This window comes from Bos javanicus, chromosome 11 (assembly GCF_032452875.1).
Source record: "Bos javanicus breed banteng chromosome 11, ARS-OSU_banteng_1.0, whole genome shotgun sequence".
In the NCBI taxonomy this organism is placed as follows: Eukaryota; Metazoa; Chordata; class Mammalia; order Artiodactyla; family Bovidae; genus Bos; species Bos javanicus.
Window position 1 is genome coordinate 72,603,081 of NC_083878.1, and position 24,854 is coordinate 72,627,934.

The 24,854-nt window shown below is 45.1% G+C and overlaps 1 protein-coding gene across 3 annotated transcripts in view; it reads right to left on the reverse strand.

The window, feature by feature from the left end:
* DPYSL5 (dihydropyrimidinase like 5) overlaps positions 1–24,854 on the reverse strand; it is an 89,680-nt gene that overhangs the window by 41,003 nt on the left and 23,823 nt on the right. For 2 of the 3 annotated variants that reach the window (XM_061433050.1, XM_061433053.1), the window contains exon 2: positions 11,212–11,476. In XM_061433050.1, coding sequence (XP_061289034.1) covers positions 11,212–11,472 — 261 coding nt within the window. In that variant the 5' untranslated portion in view covers positions 11,473–11,476. Of the gene's footprint in view, positions 1–11,211; positions 11,477–13,520; positions 13,648–24,854 lie in introns of all 3 variants that reach the window. The other variant, XM_061433051.1, reaches the window with a different exon arrangement.

Below are 24,854 nucleotides of genomic sequence, written 5' to 3' on the forward strand. Positions count from 1 at the left end.
CCGTGCTTCTCTGTCCATGAGATTTCCCAGGCAAGAATACTGGAGTGGGTTGCCATTTCCTCCTCCAGGGGATCTTCCTGACCCAGGGATCCAACTCACATCTCTTGCGTCTCCTGCATTGGCAGGTGGATTTTTTACCACTGCATCACCTGGGGAGCCCATCGATGTAATATACAACATGATAAATATAATTAACACTGCTGAATATTATAAGTGAAAGCTGTTAAGAGAGTAAATCCTGAGAATTCTCATCACAAGGAAAAAAACTTCTTCTTTTTCTTTTATTTTGTATTTATTAACATATGGGATGATGGACATTTACTAAACTTATTGGGGGTAATCATTTAATGCCATATATAAATAAAATCATTATTCTATACATCTTAAACTCATACAGTGCTTATATAAACCAAGTATATTTCAATAAAACTAGAAAGAAAAAAATATTTGGGCTTCCCTGGTAGCTTAGACAGTAAAGAATCCACCTGCAATGTGGGAGACCTGGGTTCAGCCCCTGAATTGGGAAGATCTCCTGGAGGAGGAAATGGCAACTCAAGTATTCTTCCCTGGAGAATCCCTCATGGACAGAAGAGCCTGGTGGGCTAGTGTCCATGGGGTCACAAAGAGTAGGACATGACTGAGCAACTAAGCTCAGAAAGAAAAAAAATATTTACCTATTCTTTACATTTCATTAAAAAAAGACCCAATGACTCAAAACATAGGGAAAAGATGCAAATGCTTCACCAAAGACAGACAGAGGGTAAACAAGCACGTGTAGAGACATCCAACAGTAGGGAAATGCAGTTTAAAACTACAGTGAACTATGACTGATACATCTGTTAGAATGGCTAAAACGAGAAAGACTGATCATAACTAAGCGATGACAAAATGTGGAAGGAGCAGAAAATGTCACAAGCCCTTGGGAAACCAGTTTGGCAATTCTTAAAAAGCTAAATGTATACTGACCATATATTCTAGGCATCCCACTTCAAGGTAATTACACAAGGAATAGTAAGCACATGTAGACACAAACATATGGATACAGATATTCACAGTAGCTTTACCTGTAATAGCCAAAAACTTAATAATGCTGAGTCAAAGAAGTCAGAGCAAAAAAGAAATACATACTGTAGTATTCCATTTATATATAAATATTAAAAACGCAAATTAATCTATAGTGACAAAAAACAGATCAATAGTTACTTGGAGCAGGAAAGGATTATGAGACACAAAGAAACTTTTGGGGGGTGATGGATATGTTTATTATATTAATAGTGATGGCTTTCAGAGAAGGCAATGGCACCCCACTCCAGTACTCTTGCCTGGAAAATCCCATGGACGGAAGAGCCTAATAGGCTGCAGTCCATGGGGTCACTAAGAGTCGGACATGACTGAGCGACTTCACTTTCACTTTTCTCTTTCCTGCACTGGAGAAAGAAATGGCAACCCACTCCAGTGTTCTTGCCTGGAGAATCCCAGGGACAGGGGAGCCTGGTGGGCTTCCGTCTATGGGGTCGCACAGAGTCGGACACGACTGTAGTGACTTAGCAGCAGTGATGGCTTTACAGTATATACATATGTCAAAACATATCAAAGTATACATTTAAAAAATGTGTGGGGACTTCCCTGGTGGTCCAGTGGTTAAGACTTTGAGCTTCCAATACAGGGGGAATGGGTTCTGTCCCTGGTTGGGGAAATAAGATCCCACATGCCTCAAAGCATGGCCAAAAACACAAATGAGACTTACCATATGTCAGCTATACCTTAATCAAGTTGTTGGAGAAAAAAGTGTTAAACACTTAAAAAAAATTTTTTTTTTAATTTTTAAAAAGAATTTGTCTATCTGATATTTTTTAAGTGGGAAAGGAATCAAGGTATATTCTCCATTAGTTCTCTTTTTAAAATTTTTATTTATTTATTTATGGCTGTGCTGGGTATTCGTTGCTGGGTGGGCTTTTCTCTAGTTGCAGTGAGCAGGGACTTTGTATAGTTGCGGTGCGAGGGCTTCTCATTGTGGTGGCTTCTCTTGTTGCGGAGCACGGGCTCTAGGGCACACGGGTTTCAGTAGTTGCAGCACGTGGGCTTGGCAGTTATGGCTTCCAGGCCCTAGAGCACAGGCTCAATAGTTGTGGCCAGTACACTTAGTTGCCCTGCGGCACATGGGATCTTCTTGGCCAGGGAATCGAATCTGTGTCTCCTTTTTTTTTTCTTTAAAGTGGCTTCCTGGGTTACCCAAACATGATCTTCCTCATTCTATACGTACTCTTCCCAAGAACAAAGTTCACCAATGTATATCAAGTTTAATTTTATTTTTAAATATTGAGACCACTGTAGAGAGTTTAAATCTAAAGCAGAAAGTTATTTATAGATTAGAGGATGAATTCACTAATCTGCAATGGCACTTCCAACTCTAAAAGTGTGTACGAGTGAGTTCATATGTGTGTATATGAGAGTGAGTGTTTGAGTGTGATACCGTGTGAGAGTATGTGAGAGTGTCTAAATGTGTGAATGTGTGTATAGTGTAAGAGATAAACATTGGTAAGTGAGAAAGTTCTTAACTATAGTTGGCCTACAGCTTTATCCTCATATAGTCACTAATTAGGGATCTTATAGCTCCTAATTTTTAATTAATAAGAAATAAAAAAAGGATCTGAAGGAGAGAAAAATGTATTGGTGGCAGGGATAGGCCTAGGGGAAAATGAGGCAGAAACAACCAGGGGGAAAAATGTGGTGTCTACACACATTTCTACCTGCCAATGGACTTTTCTAAGACATGCACCTGACCTTCAACATAGACATATGGCAACTTCAGATTGGAGGCAACCTCAGTGAGGGTTGGGAGAAGAGGTATTTCCCACTGAGATTTTTGAACCATTCTATAAGACCATATTCAAATATTTCTTAAAATATTAAAAAATATGCAAGCTTTAAGAAAAAAGGAAGAAGAAAAAGACAGCATTCATGTACTATAGCATCACCAAAATATACATACAATACACGATGTATTTTTCTTGATCTTTTTTTAAACCCCAGAGGATGAGAGTATAAAAGCAGAACCTGTATGAGGTATGAAAGGTTTCCAAGATGCGTGGGTTTAATTACAAAGGATACATTTATCTCTTCTTGAACCAAAAGTTTTAAAAAGCAACAATCTCTCTGTATAGATCAATTCTTTGCAAACACTCTTATTCTAGGAATTGAGGAGCTGCTTGGTCACCATAGGAGATTTCTTCCCCAACTAGATGTAAAAATGTGTAAGAAACGATAGATCTCCTCTCCCACATTTGTTCTAAGAAGGGTCACCTGGCCTACGTGTTGGCCTGCCGGTTAATGTAGATGTTAGAATGAACGTTGTCAGCTAATTTTCCTAACAGGAGATACCTGATTGGAAGCAGGACATCTTTAAATAGCGTCTGCTGCCTGCTGAGTTTATGACTAGCTGTCTCTGTTTCTAAGAGAAAGAAAGGAGAGAGAAAATGATCTGAAAGTCATCACCAGTACTATGTAGGCTGCATTTGAAATGTGCAACAGAGTCAACCCTGACTATAGAGATAGAAACCAGTTTTTCTTAGGTTCCTAGTTGATGTCTAACAGCTCCTGAGGAGACTGTACAAATGGATTTTCCAGGGGTTGGTCCTCAATCGGCAGAATCTATTTAACAAACAGTCATATGCCCCACTCCAGTACTCTTGCCTGGAAAATCCCATGGACGGAGGAGCCTGGTGGGCTGCAGTCCATGGGGTTGCTGAGGGTTGGACATGACTGAGCAACTTCACTTTCACTTTTCACTTTCATGCACTGGAGAAGGAAATGGCAACCCACTCCAGTGTTCTTGCTTGGAGAACCCCAGGGACGGGGAGCCTGGTGGGCTGCTGTCTATGAGGTCGCACAGAGTCGGACATGACTGAAGTGACTTAGCAGCAGCATACAGTGCTTAGTAAGCACCAAGTACTATCTTTTAAATATATTTTTTATTCTGTTCATTTTTTATTTTTGGCCAGGCAGCTTGTGGGATCTCAGTTCCCCGACCATGGACTGAATACAGGCCATTGCAGTGAAAGCGCTGAGTCCTAAACACTGGACCACCAGGGAACTATGAAGTACTATTTTAAATTTTTTACCAGTAGTAACACCCATAAAGTATTATCATAATCTCCACTTTCCAGGAAACAGAGACACAGAGAGATTAACTTGTCCAAATCACACAGCCAGTAAATATGGAGCTGAAATTCAAACTCAGACTCCGGTGTGTCTATCTGAGTCTGTGCTCACGACTGCCACTCACCTATTTCTTGAGCATCTACTCTATGTTTAAAGCTAAATGGGTCTGTGTTGAGTCACAAGTTAGATATAAATTGTGGTCTTTGCCCCTCAAAGTTTTCAAATCAGTTAAGAGACAAACATTACACGGGAAGCAATTAGAAAGCCCCAGAATAACCCAATATTTCAGCTGGGAAGAAAAAAGTGGATTCCTGGAGCTGAATTAGCTGGAGGAAAGACGTGACATGAGCTTGGTAGGCGGTGAAGGTCTTCTGTGGATGGGCGAGAAGGGGTGGCAGCAGGGAGCACGGGATGTCCATACGGGAGGGGGCTGAGAAAACCCCTTTCCTGGTGAATAGGCACATGTTGGGAGTGAGGACTGAATGGAGAGGAAGGTCAGATGGGGAAGCCACCCAGGGTGAAGATCCAGGATTTCAGACTAGATAGCAGGGAGCCACTGCAAGCTCTTGAGTAGGACATGACACTGTTGGTTAAAGCGGGGACACAGGCAGCATGGACACTACACGGACAGTAGAACAGTCTCACTGCAAAGCCCAAGTGGCTGGATCAACTAACCCAAGAGACCAGAGAGAGCCAAGGCCAGGCCTAGGGCAGAAGCAGGTAGTCACAGCTTGGGGACTGACATTGATCGTGCATGTCCTCTGTGCCAGAGACTGGGTGAGGTGTTTTTCACGCATCATCTTGTTTAATCCTCACAACGACTGTTTGCAGATGGTAAAAACAGTCAGCTCTAAGGCATTGGCATCAATGTTACTCCTCTAGGGACAGTGGCGTGTTAATAAAGCCATCTCAGAGAGGCAGAAATCTCACTCCACCGTCTGCCTGATGCATCAGTTCTGTGATGCATTTATCTGGTCCAGGCAAGTTTGGAGCCATACACTGTCGAGTTAACTATTTGCATGCAGCCCACAGAGAGGTCCTAGGCTGTCTGAAAGGGGTGACTGACTAGATCTGGGGTTTGGGGAGCCCCTGATTGATAGGGTAAAAGGGCCTCAGACTAAGAAACTTACATTCTGGTCCAACTACATCTGGGACTTGGGGCAACTCCTTCACTCTCTCTCCCTACAATAGCAGGGTGGGAGACTTCTAAGATTTCTAAGATAGATTTCTAAGGTCTCTCCAGCTTTTTAGAGGAATGAAGTGAACTTGGGAACATCAATTAATAAGCAAGACCGTATGAGTCTGGATCTCAATAAGCAGGAAGTATTACTGCAAAGCTAAAAGACTGGAAAGACATTTTAGCTAGAATTAAACAGAAATGGACAGAATACTAGAGTCAAGAAGAAAGGAAGTGAGCAGCATTTAAAGGTTTAATTCCAAAGGAGCAAGCTTCAGTGGCATAATAGTAAAAACAATCTGCCCAATGGATAAATGGGCTGCTTGGTAAGAATGTTGGCAGCCTGGACGCCAAAGGGAATTTATTTATGTCCTAGTGTGTCGTATCTCATGACTCTGACAGGTTTAGTCCTCTGCAGTGGGAGAAGGGGAGATGGTCAGGACCCTCCACTGGGGGCGGGACGAGAGAGGCCATTCTAGCCTGTGCCACTGAGCATCCGCTAGGCTGAGTCCATGCTGGCCAAGCACTCATCCAGTTAGGACTTGGCTCCCCTTGTGGTTTGACTACAAGAATAGATATCCTGCTGCTGCAGATTTTGAGTTCGTGGGAGGCAGTCTCTGTGACCAGATGGCTCTGGCACAGACAAGAGGGAGATTCTGGGTCCTCAAAGAAAAGGGACAGGCCCAGCTGGACTTACAGTGACAATACTTGACCACGGCCAGCTCCCAGCTCACCGGTGCTGCCTCCTGGGGTACAGACAGGAGGGCAGAACACAGCACAAGCAACACTTAGCAAGTACAGGGGTTCTAGGCCCCAGGCTAGGGTTTGGGAGCCTAATCATGGGACCTATAATGTAACTAGAAGGAGAGAAACAAATAAATAATACTGGAAAGGGTGAGGCGAGGCAGGCCCAAGCTTTCCATGGTGATTCAGATATCAGCCTGACACATAAGATGAGGGTTAGATGGGCAACAGGGTTAATAGCCAGGACAACATGCCATTCAAAACAGCTGAGAAAGTTCCTTAATAATCCACACGCTAGTGTTAGAATCATCAAGAATGCTTCAAAAAACATACTGATGGAGGAGAGGCAGACCCAAAGACATTGATTTCATTAGTCTGGGGTGGAGGGTGGGGGGCAGCAGAGGGGAGGGGCCTGGACATATATTTTTAAAAAATTCCCTGAGTAGTTTTACTGTAATTTGCTTCCAAAGGTTGAAAACCATTGGCCTGGACAGTGGTTCTTAATATATCTTTGGAGGAGTGGGAGGCAGAAAAGGCATCCAGGAAGCTTTTTCCCATTGTCCATGGCTGCCCCCTTTATCACCGTCTCAGTGAAGGGGCTGGGCCTGTTCTGATACTCCCACTGGACCATGGAGAGCCATTGGTGGGGTGGAGCCCAACGGCCTGCATTAACACTCTTCTTATGTAATATTAGATTCACACAAAAGAGTAAATATAATGTATAAGTAGGCTAAGCAGAATAATAATAAAAGACCCCCATGACCCAAGTGAAATCCTACACCTTTGTTAACACAATTGGTGTCACTGGCTCTCCTCCCTCCCCTCCTGTCCCGGGTTCCCCAAGGAGATAACCTCCTTCTTCAACGGGGACATTTTTAACAAGCAGGGGGTCCTGGGCCTCTGAGAGGGCAGGGCCTGCAGGTTGGGAGGGTGTGGAGGAGGCAGACAGGAGGATCAAGAGGATCAAGTGACCGGCTGTGAGCAAGGGAGGGCAGAGGCCAGGGAGCCAGGCAGAGCCTGCCACAGCCTCTAACAGAAGCAGAGGCGGGCAAAGCATTTGTTAAAGAAGTGCTAGAGAAATCCCTTTAGACCTAGTACAATGGAGTCCCAGATGCTCGCAGAAAAGCCAGCCTTTCAACTGTTTTGTTTTCCCAGCCCTGGCTGCTGCCACCAAATTGACAAGCATGCAATAGCTCAGGGGGTGCAGAGTTCAAGGCCCTGCAGATCTGTCGGACAAGAACAAAAAGGTGCAACTTGATCTCTCTTTCTCCATAGGCTAATCACACAAGAGAGCTTTTCCTTGGGGTTATTATTCTATTATAAACCCAGCTGCTTACAGCGAATCAACTGCTACCTGTCTTAGAAGGTACGAAGTAGGTCAGCGATGATCTACCTGGGTGCACAGGCTTGGCTTGAGTGCCACAGGCTGTATGAATAATTAAACCCACACATCCCGGAGATCAGCACTGCCTCTGAGAGCATTTCTTGCCCTAGGAGACTGTCAGGAATTAGAGGTAAGAGGAAGCCAAAAAATCCAGCTGCAGGTGTACCAAAAGGAAAGAGCAATCCAAGAGTGGAGTGAGGACCAGGGCAGGAAGCCAGTCTTAGGAGGCTGGGATGTCTAAGGAAGGACTCTGGGCAGGGTCTCCTGGAGGGGTTTGGGGAGGATTGGGTCAGGGGCTGTGTTTATGGAACAGACACTTAATACGAGCTGGGGCACAAGGAGAAACATGCAAAAATTCCGACCTTGCTTAGGGGGTGGTTATAACAAAGGCCCAGTTTAGGTGACACAAGCAGTCAGACTGGCTGGGGGTCTACGGGCCTTACATTTCCTATATCTAGCACCTGGCATGCATTGGGGGTGCCTGAACCTGCAGGAACTGGGAGAAGCAGGACCTTAAATCACACAGGGGCTTTTATATGTTTTTCCAGAGGCAGCTGCTTCCATGGATGAGAAGCTTGGAAAAGATCAAAAGTTACCCACTGCCTTGTGCAAAGATGCACGTGCAAAGGTCTTCACCGGCCATAAAGAGCTGCAGGCTTTCAGAGGAAAACTCGTCACTCCTGGCTAATGAGGCCCTGGCAGATGACAATGAGGAAAAGAAGACAAAGAAGGCCAGCCTCCCCTCCCAGAGGCTGGTAGGCAGCACAGTGACAGCATGGCATCTGACTCTGGAATAAAGATTTCTCAAGGAGGGGGAGGGGGCACAGTAACCAGCAAGCTGCAGTTTTGGAGCAAGGCGGCACCCTGCACACAATTTTTGGTACACACTGCAATATAGACCATAGCATGGATTGGTGTGGTAATCAGTTGTACTGATGATAAGTACTGGGGCCTCTCTTAGAATCCTGCTGGGAGTATCAGTTGTTACAACCAGATTGGAAAGTGATTTGGCAGCACGTTCTAAAGCTAAACATGTGTGTCTTCTATGACCGGGCACTCTCAACCCCCAGGAACATGCCCAGCAGAAATGTACACACGTTTGCTAAATGATATGTACACAACATTCACAGCTGCAGCATTTGCAATAGCCCCAAACTAATGACCTTGTTGATGGTGGAATGGCTGGGTACTACATGGGCTTTTGTACAGTGGAACACTAGTAAGCAACGAAAGTGGAGTAAGTATGATGCGCAACAACATGGGTGAATTTCACAAAAATAATACTGAGCAAAGGAAGCCAACACGAGGGGACAGACGGCCTGAGTTCATTTACATAAAGCACAGTCAAAAGCAACCTATGGTGAATATACAGAAAACCACTGACATCTGCACTTTAAATAGGTGAATTGTACGGCTTGTGTATCTCAATTAAGCCGTTATTTACAAGACAAAAAGACTATGGTATTAGAAGTCAGGATAGTGGTTCTCCTTGGTGAGGAGTAGTGACTGGGGAGGGGACACAAGGGGGATTCTGGGTGCTGGCAATGTTTGGTTTCTTGATTTGGGTGCTGGTCACAAGGGTGTGTTCAGTTGTGACAATTTTCTGTACTTAGAATCTGTGCACTTCTCTATATGTCTGCTATACTTCAATAAAAATAACCAGAGGGCTTTCTGGTGGTCCAGTGGTTAAGAACCTACCTGCCAATGCAGGGGATATGAGTTCGATCCCTGGTCCGGGAGGATTCCACACGCTGCAGGGCAGCTAAGCCCATGCACCACAACTACTGAGCCCACGCGCCGTAACTGCTGAAGGCTGTGCACCTGGAGCCCATGCTCCACAGCGAGAGAAGCCACCGCAGTAGAAGCCTGGGCACCCCACTAGAGAGTAGCCCCCACTCGCTGAAACAGAGAGAGCCTGCACACAGCAACAAAGACTCAGTGCAGGAAAAAAACTTAAAAACCATTTAAAAATTAACCACAAACAAAGCAGGCCTGGCCTGGCAGGGCTCAGGTGCATCGACATGATGAGCTGAAAGTGCTCACTCACTTCAGAAAGGCCCTGTCTGCCACCTGGGTCCCCTTGCGAGGACCCTGCTAGTTTGTATGAGGATGGGGCTCCCCATTTCATGACTGAGGCATCACCTGCATGGCCCCAGAGTTATTCTCAGAGGAGAAACTAGGGAGGGTTCACAAAACACTTCTTTTCCCTGGGCTTGGCTCCAGTGGGCAGCTGTGGCCTGGGATATCATCCTCGCCTCAGCACAGGCTGGGCTATGGCCACTGTGACTCCTCACAGCTCAGCCTTCAGGGGTCTGATCTGCTGCTCCCGGACTGGGAATGAGGCATATCCTCAGGGAGATCTTCAGGGCCACTTGCTTGAGGTGGGCTAGCCTGTAATGTTGCAACTCCAAGGCCACTCCAAGGCCTGCCCCAACCCGGCTCTTCAGGGTGGGTTTGGGGAGCACCAGCAGGAGAGCACTGAAGCCCCCAGGAATATGGATCCCAGAGAGAGCACCGAGCATGGGAGAGGGGCTCCCTGAGGACACCAGAGAGAACAGAGGCGAGATTTTAGGGTACAGGGCCACTGGGGATTTGCAGCAGTGGGCCAAAGTAGGACATAAGACTGTAGCCACTGAGCCAGTGGCCAGTGGACTCCTTTTATCCAGGGAACATTAGAGGCTAAGTCCTTTATAGATCAGATTGTACAAAGGGCTGCTGCTGAGGCGAGGGACTTCTGGCCCTTGAGATTCTGATTCAATTCTGCATTTGAAAAAAATCTTCATAGATGAATCTGATGCATAGTTGGATATAGAGACCCACATGGATAAATATCAATCACTTATTCATTCAACAAACATTTACTGGTCAGCTACTCTAATTCTAGGTCAGGGTCAGGCTCTAGAAACACAGAAGAATACGGTCAGGCCTTGCCCTTAAGGAGCCCATAGTCTGAGCTTCAGAAAGAAGCCTGCATGTGACAGATAATTACAATGCAGAGATGACAGCAATGACAGGATTTTGGAGCACAGACAAATGGTGAAAAAAACCTATTTGTGATGCTTTTGAGAAAATGTAATTTCGTCCTGATTCGTTTGTTTCACAGGTCTGAATTTTTGTATTTTGCATGGAAGCAGCTCAAGCGCAGCTCAGTAATTCTTAAATATTGTCCATGATAATTCACTCTGGAAAGAGGGCCCACCACCAGTGGTTTTCAAGCTGTTTTTAAAAAATAACAAGCTAGGAAAGATAATCGAAGATAGCTAACTATGTCTGTTTCATAATTTCTACCATTAAAATCATCTAGAAGAAGCATATCTATTTTTCACAACTTGGGGGAAATTAACTTAGCTTATCATACATAAAGGAGTCCATTAGACCAACCCCCTCCACCTCCCTCACCATACATGCATAATAACAAACACCAGCTAATCCTCCTCTTCCTCTAGATCGGCACTACATGACATAAGAACATAAAAATAAAATCAGTTCCTGGCCTCGGTACCTCACTTAAGTGATGTGATTGGCAAAATGGGCCTAAATGCCTCCTTTTCCCATAATCATGGAAATCTATGACATTTAGCCCAAAATTTCCTGTTTTAGTTGCACAGTGGCCCTTTTCAAGGCCAAATTTCTTCTTTGAGCAATACAGTGGGAGCACCCTGTTCGTCAGGGTCCAGCCTGGAGCAGGCCCAGAAACAGAGGAAGCCACTGAGGAAGCACCTTCAGCACCCAGAAGCATTATTACCTTGGTCCCATGGTAGAAGTCGTCCACGCACGTGGCATTCATGAAGGTCTGGTGGAAGTGGGTGCTGGTGTCGATGCCTCCAGGGATCACCAGCTTCCCCGTGGCATCAATCACTTTGGCCCCTCCAGGGATCATGAGTTCACGGCCCACTTGCTGGATGATGCCATTCTCGATGTAGACATCAGCCTCGTGGGTGCAGTCATCGTTCACAACCTTGCCTCCCTTGATGAGAATCCGCACGCTGGCTGAATTGGCAAGCATGTTCCTGTGAAAGGTGAGAGGGGGGCATTGGTCAAAGTCAAAGTCCCTTTTCACGGTCACCAAGGTTCCACCCCTTCCTGTGAGAGCCCAAAATAAATGGGCAGAGTTGAGGGAGCAGGGATGGGGAAGCAGTTTCTCCATAGCCTGAGAACACTGGTCCTACAGCCAGCTGGGGTCACAGGCCTCCCGCTAACCTCACAGCAGGACTACTTGGGAATCATGACACTGCAGCAATTAAGGTGAAGCTAGAACCCAGAGAAACATCGGTTTTCAGCTTCTTAAGATGTTGTGGGGATTGTAAAGAATTTTCATATCTCTTGTCTCATTTTGGGCTTCCCTGGAGGCTCAGACTGTAAAGAATCCACCTGCAATGTGGGAGACCTGGGTTCTCATTTTATTACTACAACAGTCCAAGAAGTGGCATTTCACAGATGAGAAAACTGAAATTGCTATTAAGGAATTTATGGCTACTAACTAGCCAAGTCAAACCCAGAGGTCTTACATGAGGAATGTCCCCACTAAACCATATATGGTCCTGGAGATATTGGAGGCTCCCGGGGCATGTCTCAGAGGGCCAAATTCTCCAAGTCTCACAGCTGTTTGATTCATGCCATTCTTCAGATGGATTCTGCTGCAGTTCACCCTCCTGTGTTTGCGTTAAGAAGTCCACTACCACACTGAAGCTCCCTAGCTGACTGCATATTGATACTCATCCAAGGAGCTTTTGAAAGCATCCATGCTCAAGCTCCACCACTGAAGACTCAGCTTTATTTGGTTCAGGCTGTGCCCCCAGAATCCGTTTTTCAAAAGCCACAAACCTCTACCATACACTTAAAGAATTAACACCAATCCCTTCCAGAAAATAGAGAAGGAAACCTTCCCAAGTCATTTTATGAAGTCAGTATTACCCTGATACCAAAGATAGACAAAGACAGTACCAAAAAAAAAAAAAAAAAAAAACCTCTAAAGTGATACTCCTCATGAATGTAGATACAAAATTTTCTAACAAACCTCAGCAAACAGAATTTAGCAATATGTAAAAGAATTCAAAAATCCCACCCATGTAAATGCGATTACCTCCAGGGATACAAATCTTGCTCAATTTTTGAAAATCAATCAGTGTAATCCACCATATTAACAGGCTAAAGAAGAAAAATCACACAATCATATCAGTTGATACAGAAAAAGCATTTGACAAAATACAACACCCATTTATGATGAAGACTCTCAGGAAAGTAGGAATAGACATTAACTTCCTCAAGTTGATAAAGAGCATCAACAAAAACCTGTAGCTGAAATCAGAATTAATGACGAAAGACTGAACATTTTCCCTGCTAAACTGGGAATAAGCCAAGGATGTCTACTCTTACCACTATTATTCAATAGAGAAAGTCCTAGCTAGCAATATGACAAAAGAAAATGAGATGAAAGACACAGCAATTGAAAAATTAAAAAGTTGTTCTTATTTGCAGGTGACGTGATAGGGGCTATGCAGAAAATCCCAAAAGAATCTACAAAAAAATCTACTAGAACAAATAAGTGAATTCAGCAAGGTCACAAGGTATAAGATCAACATAGAAAAAGCTATTGTTTTTCTATATACTAGCAATGAACACATAGATGCTCAAGAAAATTGAAATACTTAGGCACAAATCTAAGAATGCATATAGGATTTGTATGCTGAAAAGTACAAAATGCTGGTGAAAGAAATCAAAGATCTAAATAAGTGGAGAGACATTCTATGTTCATGGATTGGAAGACTTAACATAGAAAAGATGTCGATTCTCCCCTAATTGATACACATGTTTAATGCAGGTTGATTTCGGCAACTCTCTTGACTATTCGGTATCTGAATAGAAACTATTTTCATTTAGATTTAGAAAATATAAATCTGACCAAGCAGAGGGAGATATACCTCCCTCCCACAGTGACACTGCAACGTCATTGTGGGCTCAAAGAAAGCCGACATTTTTACTCAGTAAACTTATTCTTAAGGATCCAATCAATTGTCCCCTCTTCTAAGAAGCTGTCCCTGACTCCCTCAGTACCTTCACTGACTTCATGGCACTGGAATCTGTCTCCACCTCTGCACTAAGTCCTCAAAGTCAAAGGCATAGCAGTGAGCACTGTATCTGCCCAATCCTCACCCCCAGCATCCAGTACAGGAAATTCAAACTGCGGAAAAAAAAAAGAAAAGAATGAATGGCCGCCTCTATTGATACTTGTGCACCCAACAATCAAATGGTTTAAAGCAGTAGGCCAATTCCACGTTTGTTGTCTGGGACATTTGGCAACTCTGTATATAGGATAATGCTCAACTTTGATCCCTCTTCCAATGCAGCACATCACTGTGAACAGAGCAAAGAAAGCGACACACTATCTCTCATCCTCATCATTTTATTTTGCCTGCCAGCAGCCAAGGTACAGGAAGCCTGTGTCCCAGGATGAAAAGGTCTTACAATCTGCTGAAGGAATAACTCTTGCAAGGGAATAAGTCAGCTAGTTGGAGAGTTTAGCCTGCTCTCCTGAACTCACTTGGCTAGGCAGTTGTTTTTTGTTTGTTTTGTTTTTTTTGTCAAATTGACCAGGCTGGAGTGCATGGAATCTCCACACCAAGAAAGTTTACAGTCTGAATTCAGCTTAGACTGTCAGGTCCTTCTGCTGTTAGGAGAGGCTGGTCCACTGGGGTCTGCTGCTGGGAGATGCTGGGAAATAAGACAGGTGGCTGGGAGTAAGCCTCCTTTCCTTACATTGTCTCCCATGAACATCTGGCCCCTGCCAGGCATCCTTCTGACCTTTGGGGAGAAGGGATCCCTCCCCTAGTGTGGAAGGAACTGGGTAGAGAGAGTGGGGAGGAATCGGGGAGGCCAGAGGGGCCAGAGGGGAGACTGGGACTGTCACAACAAGCCTGTTGTCTGAAGCTGGAATAAAGCTGACATACGTCAGGAGAACTTTTGTCCTAAAATCTAAAAACTGGAATTTTAATTTAATACACAATAATCAGGAAATGAATTTGGTTCTTAGGTGATGGACAAAACCTTTCTGGCTGAAGGAAGCCCAGAAAGCCTTCAGAGATGCAATCTCTTTCTTCCAAGGCCAGAAGTGACCACAAAAGGAGAGATGCAAGTTCTCAGCGAGAAATAATGGTGATAAGACACATACAATCCTCTGTGCAAATATATAATCCTCACCTTTAAAAAGAACTTTAAGTAAGTTATGAAATTTAAGAAATTTATGCTGGGAAATTGCTGCCCAGTCATTATGTCAGCATGGTAAATGAGAATATTGATTTGCTTATTAATCCACAGCACATACTCATGGCACACACCTGGAGGGTGGAGACCCTGGAAGAGTGATGTGATAATGATTTACCGGGGTTTCTTGTCTGAGCTGTGATGCTGGAATCATCATAAGCCAAGGGCGTCTTCTTCAATAGTAACAGTAGTAACAAGGCTCTTAGTAAGCTAACACCCTGTGCCTGGAATTTAATTCACACAGCAGCCCCAAGAAGTAAGAACAAGGCGGGAGGTATTAGCCCTATTTTAAGAGAAGGAAACAGACGTTTTGAAATAACAGGTAACCCATCAGAGCTCATACAACTCCAGGGTCTGGGACTTACAGGGAAGGTTATCAGAGTTACTCTGGGTAGAAGAGTTTCAGATGATTTTTATGTTCTTGACAGTTTTTTATATTTTTCAAATTTTATACATTAAACTTGTATTACCTTTTAAAATCTAAAAAGTTGTGTTAAGAAGGTTTTTTAAGCTACAAAGAAGCCTGAAAGAATCCAACTTGATGCTTCACTAATGTCCAGTGGGCTCAGTCCCTCCCTCTGCCATCCTCTATGTGAGGAGATGAAAAAAAGACCTGCTCCTAACAGCTGTACCTGAATCCTTCTCTAGAACACTTGGGCTGCCACCATGACTCACCTTATCATTTTCCACTTCTTTGTTGGAAATCCCTGAAGGCTAACCAGGCTCTGAAGAGGCTGGGTACCTGCAAATCTGGGGAGTCCTGCAGCCTCTCTGGTTGGGGGATCCCATTCACAGAAGCCTGCTTTAGTCCTGGAACTCCGGACTGGACTGGACTCCTAGGACTACCTTAGAGGAAACTCATTCTCAGAATTTAGAGGATTCTAATAATGATCTTAACAATTAGCAAACATCTATATACTGGACCCTTCCCAATGCCCACCACATACATTATCTTATTTGATTCTTACAATGCCCTGAGATAGATACTCTTATTGCCCCCAGTTTTACCATAAAGAAACTGATGCTTAGAAAAGTTAAAGGAACTTCGTCAAAGTCACACAGCTAGTTTATAACAGAGTAGGGTTTGAAAGCCAGTCAATCATTTTTAGAGCAGTTATGAACTGAATGCTTATGTCCTCCCAAAATTCATGTGCTGAAGTTCTAACTTCCAGAGTGGCTATATTAGAAGATGAGGCCTTTAAGGAAGTTTTTAAGGATAAATGAAGCCATAAGGGTGGAGCCCTGATCAAATAGGATTAGTGTCCTCGTAAGATGAAACATCAGAGAGCTCCCCCTCTCTCCCCTACCCACTTTCACCCCCATAAACTGTGCTTATGCCCAGAAGAAAGGTCATGTGAGGACACAGCTAGAAGGCAGCCAGAAAGAGTCCTCACCAGAAACCAAGCCTGTAAATAATGGCTTCAGTGTAAATAGTGGCCCGACTGATGGGTCTGATTGGCACAGAACTGTCAGCTCCCTCCAACCCTCTGGCAGACTTACAGCTTCAGATTGGGGGGTGTAGTCATCACAGCTACCTGAAAATCTTCAGTGTTTTGGGGGTTACCAAGCCTTGGAACACTCCAGTCCTAGACTGGTGTGTTTGGATAATAATATAGCACAGTTGCTTAAAGTTCCCTGCCCAAGGTGTTTGGGGAGAATATCTTTTTAAAATGAATATTTGTGTGCATGAAAATATTCTATAACTTCATTCCTCCCCAGTGTCAAGCACTGGAGACAACTCTGAAAGGACACAGGCCTTGCTCTCAAGAAACCCAGTCTTGGGACCTCCCTGGTGGTCCGGTGGCAAACACTTCATGCTCTTGAGTTCTGTCCCTGGTCAGGGAACTAGATCCCACATGCTACAACTAAAACCCAGCATAGCCAAATAAGTAAATAGTATTAAAAAAAAAAAAAAGAAAGAAACTCAGTCTAGTGAGTGAGAGAGACACAAATAATTGCATTACCAAGTGCTAAAGTGTCAAGGGGACATTTTTTGCCTAAAGACCTTAAATCTAACTTGATTTAGACTAGGTGTCTCTCACCAGGTACCAGATGCCAGAGCTGTGACTGGGTGAGACAAGCAGGTTGGTGATGGGAGGAGTGTCTTTTGTTACACCAGTGTCCTCCCACACATTTCCACATTTCCAAATGGTCTGCATCACCAAGATGTCTCATTCCTCCTGATCCCCCCTTGTTGTTGACTTGTGTGATGGTTGACATTCATTATGCTTCTCACCTCCTCCAGTAACCTCATTAGCACCTCATTCCTAGAGTTTTCCCTGCTAGTCTTTGCTAAAAGAAAGACATACTGGCATCTTTTCCCACAGTGTTCCTGCTGTTTGTGCGTGTACCACGTGTGTATGTACATAACAAAGTGAGGGTGTGTGTGAATGGGGAGATACCTCGGACCTCCTAGGAGAGTCCCCCTAAAGAGAAAGGATTTGAACACAGTTGTTGAAACTCATGCTTTTAAACAGTGCAAATACTACAGGCCATGATGGTCTTTCCCTCTTCTCTAGTGGGGCAGCATATTCAGAGAACATCCTTATCAATGGTCATGGTCAAAAAGGTCAGGATTGGTTTTACTCATTTATGATGCTTTGAGTCACTGATTTGATTCTAAAACCTGACTCTTTGTGACCCTATGGACTGTAGCCTGCCAGGCTCCTCTATCCATGGGATTCTCCAGGTAAGAACACTGGAGTGAGTTGCCATACCCTCCTCCAGGGGATCTTCCTGACCCAGGGATTGAACCCTCTTATGTCTTGTGCATTGGCAGGTGGGTTCTTTACCACTAGCACCAACCTGGGAAGCCCCATAACTGCATATATAGAACCAGTCTGGCCCACTGGCTTATTACACGCTGTGGACTGAATGTTTAGGCTCACCTCTCCCACATTCATATGTTGAAGCCTTAATCCCAACGTAATGGTATTTGGAGCTGGGGTCTTTGGGAGCTACTTAGGTCATGACGATCTTGTAGTTTCCTAATAAGAAGACACACAAGAGATCTCTCTTTCTGCCATATGAAGACACAGAGAGAAGACTGTCCACAAGCAAGAAACTCTCTCACCAGGAACTGAACTGGCTGGCACATTGATCTATCTTGGACTCCTTGGCCTTCAGAGCTATGAGGAAGGAGTTTCCGTTGCTCAAGGCACCCAGTCTCTGGTATTCTTATTATAGCAGCTCAAGCTGACTAAGATACCACATTAGATAGCAATAAACATTATAGTCAAATCATCATTAAGTAACAACTGGGCCTTAAAATACACCTCCTTTAAAGATTTCTGGTTATATCCTACACTCCCATGGGTTTAACCAAAAACTGATCATCCAGCTCTTCTGTCTATTCAAACAAAAACATTCAAATCACATCTCTGTCCTCCCAGGAAGAAATGGGGGAAAACACCAGATAGTTAAATACTATTAGAAAAAATAATTCAGGGGTATGAAATTCTAGAGCTGCACAGATTCATCAAGTGGACCCTGACTTTCTCTCCAGTGCTGGACTTTACCAACAGGGACCTTGAATCGCAGGGAACCAGTCCAGGACTAAAGGGGTGGTGTTTTGCTACAAATATCAGAGATCTTAAGAATCTTACAGTATATTCAGGGAAGCAATGATGCCTTCCTCAGAAAGACAGTGGATATATCCAATATGCAAAGATTTATCCAAGTGTACACAGCTCATATCTCCCCAGTTTCCTGGCCCTTATGTTCTTGAACCAGTAGTGGGTCAGAGTTAAGGTGATGTGCTGGCTGGAGAAAGAGGGACTTCCGTGTGGGGAGGGAAAACGCTATGAGCTGGGAGCCGAGTCTTAAGAAAGCTTCTTCGTGTTTAAAATAGTAACAATTATTGCTATCTGCTCTCCCACAACCGTCTTGTGGGATGACAGTAAATTTCCTGCACTGCCCACCTTCCTGCCATTTTTACTGTCATTGAGCAGCTCCAGCAAAGAAATGCATGGTTGGGTGAGGGGTGCGGGGGCACTTTGCCAAGTGGACAGTCAAGGTTACAGCAGCTCTGCTTCTCATTCATGAAATGCACACACCCTACACTCCTAGAAGGTGCACAGTGTAAGTCCTGCCAAGGAAATGCCAACCCCAACGCTTCGTTTGGAATTGCCTGCTTCTGTCAACACCTTCCACAGTTCCCCGAGCCTGCAGGGAGGTGTGAGACGAGGAGAGCAGCAGTCTGTCCAGCACAGCTGCCTCCTGCCAGCCGCTCAGCCGGCGGAAGCTGAGCGGCTCCAGCTCTCAGCACAAACATCCGAGCCAAAAGACACCGCAAAGGGACACTTCTTACAGGAAGACCTTGAAACTAACCCAACAGGTATTGGTTTAAGATGTATATTCCCTCTTAACAGGCATTGGTTGAAGACTCACATTTCCCCTTTGGGTAGAATCCACAGGAAACCATGTGATCTTTAGAGACAATTGGTCACTGTGATAGCCAGTAATATACAAGAGCTACACAACTGCCCTGTGACATGAAGGTCCTGTGCATTTAAGCTGACCCTAAGAACAACCTGGGGTGGAAGCTGGAAGGGCGGTGAAGCCACTCAGGTCACGGGGGACGTGCTGAACAGCAATGGTTGGTCCCTTGCTCCAAGCTGATAACATTTGTTATAGGATCAAAAGGTAATATAAGTTAGGGGTTTGGGAAAGAAAAGAAAACCATGCAGCTATTTTTCTTCTTCTGATCAGCACATGGGGAAGAGAAACAGAGTAATGAGAGAGCCATCCCTGGAGGGGTGTTTGTGCTCAGTGCATCCTGGGATGATTCCAAAAGAGGATTCTCTTGGCGTTGAAAAATGAGAACAAATTAATGGTTCAACACAGCATAAAAACCAAAAAGGGAAGTTTGAGGTGAGTGGGAAACAGCTAAGTGTTTACATTAATAAATTTGATTTTTAAAAAAAGTAAATTGCTTTCTACATAGTAAAGCACCAAACAATTCTTGACTAATATTAAAGTGCAGTGTAATTTTATAACTAATTCTTAACTGGCTTTATAAATTCTTGAGTAGATCTTAAACAATTTTATAACCTACGTGTAAGGTATTAATATAAATAATAATGACACAAACACCAGTGAACTCAGCATCGTCATTACCATTCATCCTGGTACCTCCTTCATCCCAGCTCACATCCCCCTCCTCAGAGGTAACTACTCTAGTGGATTTGTATGAACTAATGACTAATAACAATTAAGTGACAAGTAACAAAAAAAGGACAAGATCACAGATGTTCCCACCCCATGACTACCTCTCCCCATATCCCACAGTCATGCTTCACCTACTTCTGACTGCTTACTTTACCACCTAGTTCTCTGCTTGAAGCAGAAATCAGAGAACCTCCACTATGCTAATAACAAAGGAGTGAGGCATTTCAGGGCTTCCCAGGTGGCTCAGTGGGTAAAGAATCTGCCTGTAATGCAGGAGATTCAGGAGAAGTGGGTCCGATTCCTGGGTCAGGAAGATTCCCGGAGGGTATGGCAACCCACTTGAGTATTCCTGCCTAGAAAATTTCACGGACAGAGGAGCCTGGCAGGCTCCAGCCCATGGGGTCACAAAGAGTTGGACATGACTGAAGCGACTGAGCATGCACACATGGGGCATTTTAACATCATCCAAAGGCCCACTGGACCATTCCGCTGAGTTGTCCCAAGGCAGCATCAATCAGTTCAAAACCAACTGCACTGTCCCCATCACCCATCCAGAAATATGGGACTTCTCCTGGATTCCTCTCCAACCTAGGCCGGTATCAGAAGGGCTGGTGTGCACCTCGGAGCTTTGTGAGAAATATTTTGCGGGATTCTGGAAGTAGAAGCCAACCATGGGGAGAAGAACTGGGAAAGGTAAAAGGGCAGGTCCTCCATCTCTCATCTGGGGCTCATCAAAGACTAGTGGGGACCTGGAGGCTGGGTCCTCCAGGCCTGGACAGGAAGAAGAGCTAGTGAGGCTGAGGGGTAGCCAGGGAGGGCAGAGGCTAGAGTGGTTATGGCCGATGTTACCCCCCTCCCTTCAGCCGAGACACAGTGGATCCTGCATCCAATAGCAACACACTCTTTCTGCATCTAACTGGCCAGGCAGGAAGTTGCTAACACCCCAGGGGCTCTATAACCCAAGGGCTGAGCAGGATCTAGGTTCTGGGTGGCAGGTGCCAGCTGGCCCAGGATGTTTGTAACTGGGGACCATGAAACATCTGCATCTGGAATACTGCCACCACCTTGGTCACCATGTTGTAGAGAAGGTAGTGTGGGACAGGTAGGACAGGACAGGGCAAGACTACAGGTGAGAGCCCAGCACCAGGGCAGCCTCTTCAGTAAGCAGTCTGTCAAGTGATGGATGTGAATGTGGTGATCGAGGAAGGGCTTGCTCCTGAGAAAGTGTGAATTACCAGCTTAGACCAGGAAGGTGCCATGAGTGGAGCCCAAGGGCGAGCCTGGCTTCTGGGAAGGCATATATGAATCCAACGGGGGTGAGTCCTTAACAAGCTAAGATCAAGTAAGTGCTTTTAATCCCATAGGTTCATCAGCCCAGCCTGGCCCTGCGGGGTGGGCTTACTGATCAAGCACCATGAGGGCAAAAGTGAAATTCCAAAGGATTAGCCATGAGAGGGTGGTAAGAAATGGAGCTGCAGGCCACTTGTTCAACGAGATTAGCTAGGAGAATTGAGCAGTTGTTAGAAGGCAAAGCCGAGTGCGCATGTGAGTGTGTGTATTGCTGATCCAGGATGGGCTTCTCCGTGTGCCTGCTGTGAGCATCCTGGCCTGGCATGACCAGTCTTTGCATTTGGGCAACAACCCAGCTCCTTTTAGGCACCCACTGACTCACTGAGGTCAGGCAGCTCATGTGAGATCCTGGGAGGATGAACACCAGCAAACACCAGTAAGTATATGTAAAATCTCCCTTCCATGAGCCCAGCTGCTCCAGGGCCCTGGAAGAAGGGCAGAGGAAGGGGCGCACACACTGGAGACATGACTTCCTGCCTCCTGATTGAGGCTTTAGCCAGAGAACACCTGGTTCTTCACGACCAGTAGAGTCACCACTGCCACTGCCACCCTCCGGCTCTGGTCGCCCCTCTCCAGCAGATTCCTCAGCCCTGCTGTGCTGTCCATGCTCTCTCCAGCTGTCTCCAGTCCCCAGAAATAATTCCATCAGCTCCCGTGGAAGGACAGCAGCTGCAGCTTAAGGGTGTCCAGTGGCCCACAGAGTGGCTGCTGCCTAGAACGCCAGCCAAATGGCAGAGAGGGCCAGGTCCATGGCCAGAAGAAGGGGGCAGTGCGTTTCTCACTGAGACCAAGATTCTCAGATGGTGGATGGGAAAGACAAACAGAGCAAAGGAATGAGTTTTCCCAACTGTAACAGCATCACAGACCTGGGCTACCCGATAAAGTCTGGATTTTGCAAACAAATAGAGCAGGAAAATAAAAATGCTTTTTTCTCTTTTAAATTGAAAATGAGTATGAACTAACCACAGCCACATACAATGTCTTGAAAATAATATAATTGAAGAAAAGAAGGAAAGAAGCAAGACACATAGAGTAAGGTCACTTAATATCCAAAAACAGGCAAAAATGATTTATAGGCATATAGTAGTAGAATCCTTCCCAAGTGGCGCTAGCGATGAAGAATCCACCTGCCAATGCAGTACATGCAGGAGATGCTGGTTCTATCCCTGGGTGGGGAAGAACTCCTGGAGAAGGGGCTGTATGTGGAGACAACCACAAGCTTTCTTGAGAGCTATAAATACTCTAGTCTTTTACTAGGGTGGGAACTAAGACGATTTAAATTATTCTTTAAACTGTCCATGTATTTTCTGTGCTCTTCTGGATGTATCTCACAAAATATTTAAAAATTAAAAAAAAAAACTGAACTGCATGCTAGTACACAAAAATGATATATCAAGCATTATTACAACTGGGTGAAAATATACATACAAAAAATAGACCAGATGAAAATAAACAACAAGGTTTGTTATGGGATTACCCGTGATTTTCCCCTTCTAATTTTTCAAATTTTCTATATAATATCATATTAATTTTATAATGAAAAATAAATGATAATTTAAAACAACATCCTTCTATATTGTTTGAAAAAAAATTGACATAAGGTGAAAAAGTTCCTCTTTTTAGGAAGTCTTGCCATCAACCTGCCACCTTCTGCCACCTAAAGCCTAAAATGACCAGGCTTTAGGACAAACCAGTCTCCTCCTTTATTTTGACTCTTAAGTAGATTCAGAAGGACATATACTTCTTTTCTCTGACTCCTTTAAAGAGGAGTCAGATATTCCACCTTGAGCTGAAAATGTGCTTCCAGCCCTCTCTCCCAAATGTGATGCTTTTACCAGCCACTGAATTACACCATTAGTGCTTCCGCTCAATCAATGAGCTCGCCTCTCCCATGCCTGCTTCTGCCAGCTGCCTTCTCATGGACCCAACTCATCAGCATCATGAGGCAAATGGATATTTCTACCCGATCCAGAATTCCTGGAGCCTGAGAAGAAAATCTCATCAGTGTTTGTGAACATGAGTGACTAATGGAATCCAACTTTGCAGAGATGGGCACAGTAGGGTGGGTGAGCCCCCGCAAGCTTACCAACTGCCGGAGACTAGCTCACATGGGTGAAACAGCTGGGCACTTGCGGGAAGCACCTTGCACTAGGAGTGTTGGGCCAAGTGGGCATACTTAGGGGGCTAAAAGAAAGGACTAGGGCTGAACATGACCAACTTCCCCTTGACGGGGGCAGCGATCCCCTTGATTGTGTCCTCATTTCAGAGACCTGTTTAAGGGACCAGCAACTGAGACTGAGTGCGACACAAACGAGGCTGGGAGGGTATGAAGAAGAGATGGAGTCGGGAATGGATAGAGCAGTGCCACAAGTACCAAACTTGGGTTTGTCCCTCTGGCTGTGTGACTGTGGGCACATCCTTCACTGCTCCAAGCCCCTCTTCCCAGCTGTAAAGTGGCCATCAGCACCACCCACACGCCAGCGCTATGAAGCTGTTTTTGTGTCAGGCTCACACACAATTTCATATAAATCTTACAACAACCCTATGAGGTCATTAAACATTATCATCCCCATTTTATGGCGCAGGAAATTGGGTTGGAATTCAAATGGACTAGACTGGAGTGCCTTGAAAGCAAAGCCTATACCTTATTTTATCCTTCCCAGGGCTTGGGACACAGAGTGGGCTCATTAAAAGTCAGTTGAAGGAAAGCAGGAGGACTGGTCATACGAGATAGTGGTGGGAAAGCATTTTACAAGTACGAAGTGTTAGCCACAGGAACCAGCTGCTAGTGATGGTAAGGAAGGGTCTCAAAAGAGAGTTCTGTGATGGTTGTGAGGGTGTTTGGTGCAAGCCTAGGGGCAGAAGAACAAAGCAGGCATTCTTTGGGATGAAAAAAATGACAAGAGGCAGAAGCAAGCAAGGATGGGCTGGGAATGGCACTTGGGGCCTTGGGGCCAAGAGGTTAGGTGGGGATGAGGAAGCGGCTTGGAGAGCCAGGGTGTGAAGTCACAGAGTGTAGAGCAAGAGGCTCTGGCTTCTGAACGAGATCTGGGGGGTCTGGGGGGCCCTGAAGCCTTCAGAGAAGGATGCCAAATACAGTTGGGGGATAGAACCATGATGTGGGGGCTGGTCTTCCTGCTTCTTACCTGTCACAGCCTAAATGGAGGCTAGGAGAACAGCGACAGTGGTGGTGACTTTGGCATGAGGATGCAGTAGGTTAATTACAAGATGCTCACAGAATAGAAAAGGAAGGAGCAGAGCTCGGAAAGGACCAAATGCTGGGTCTCTGGAGGAAAAGGCAAACAGAGTGGGGACGACAGTAAGAATGGCAGCCTGGGCAGACAGAGCGAGCAGAGAGCTGTGGACAGATGGAGCCCAGCTGTCAGGGCACGCCCGTGCTTTGTGGAAACACACTAATAAACAGTGATTTACGCCGCTCTCTCCAGGAATCTCTTAGATCAGTCAGAAGATGGCCGCTGACCCAACCACCCAAGGTAAGGAGGTGGAGGAGCCCAGAGTGTGAGTTTATATTTACTGAGTGCTGATGCTGGCAAAGACTGAAGGCAGAAGGAGAAGAGGGTGACAGAGGATGAGATGGTTGGATGGAAT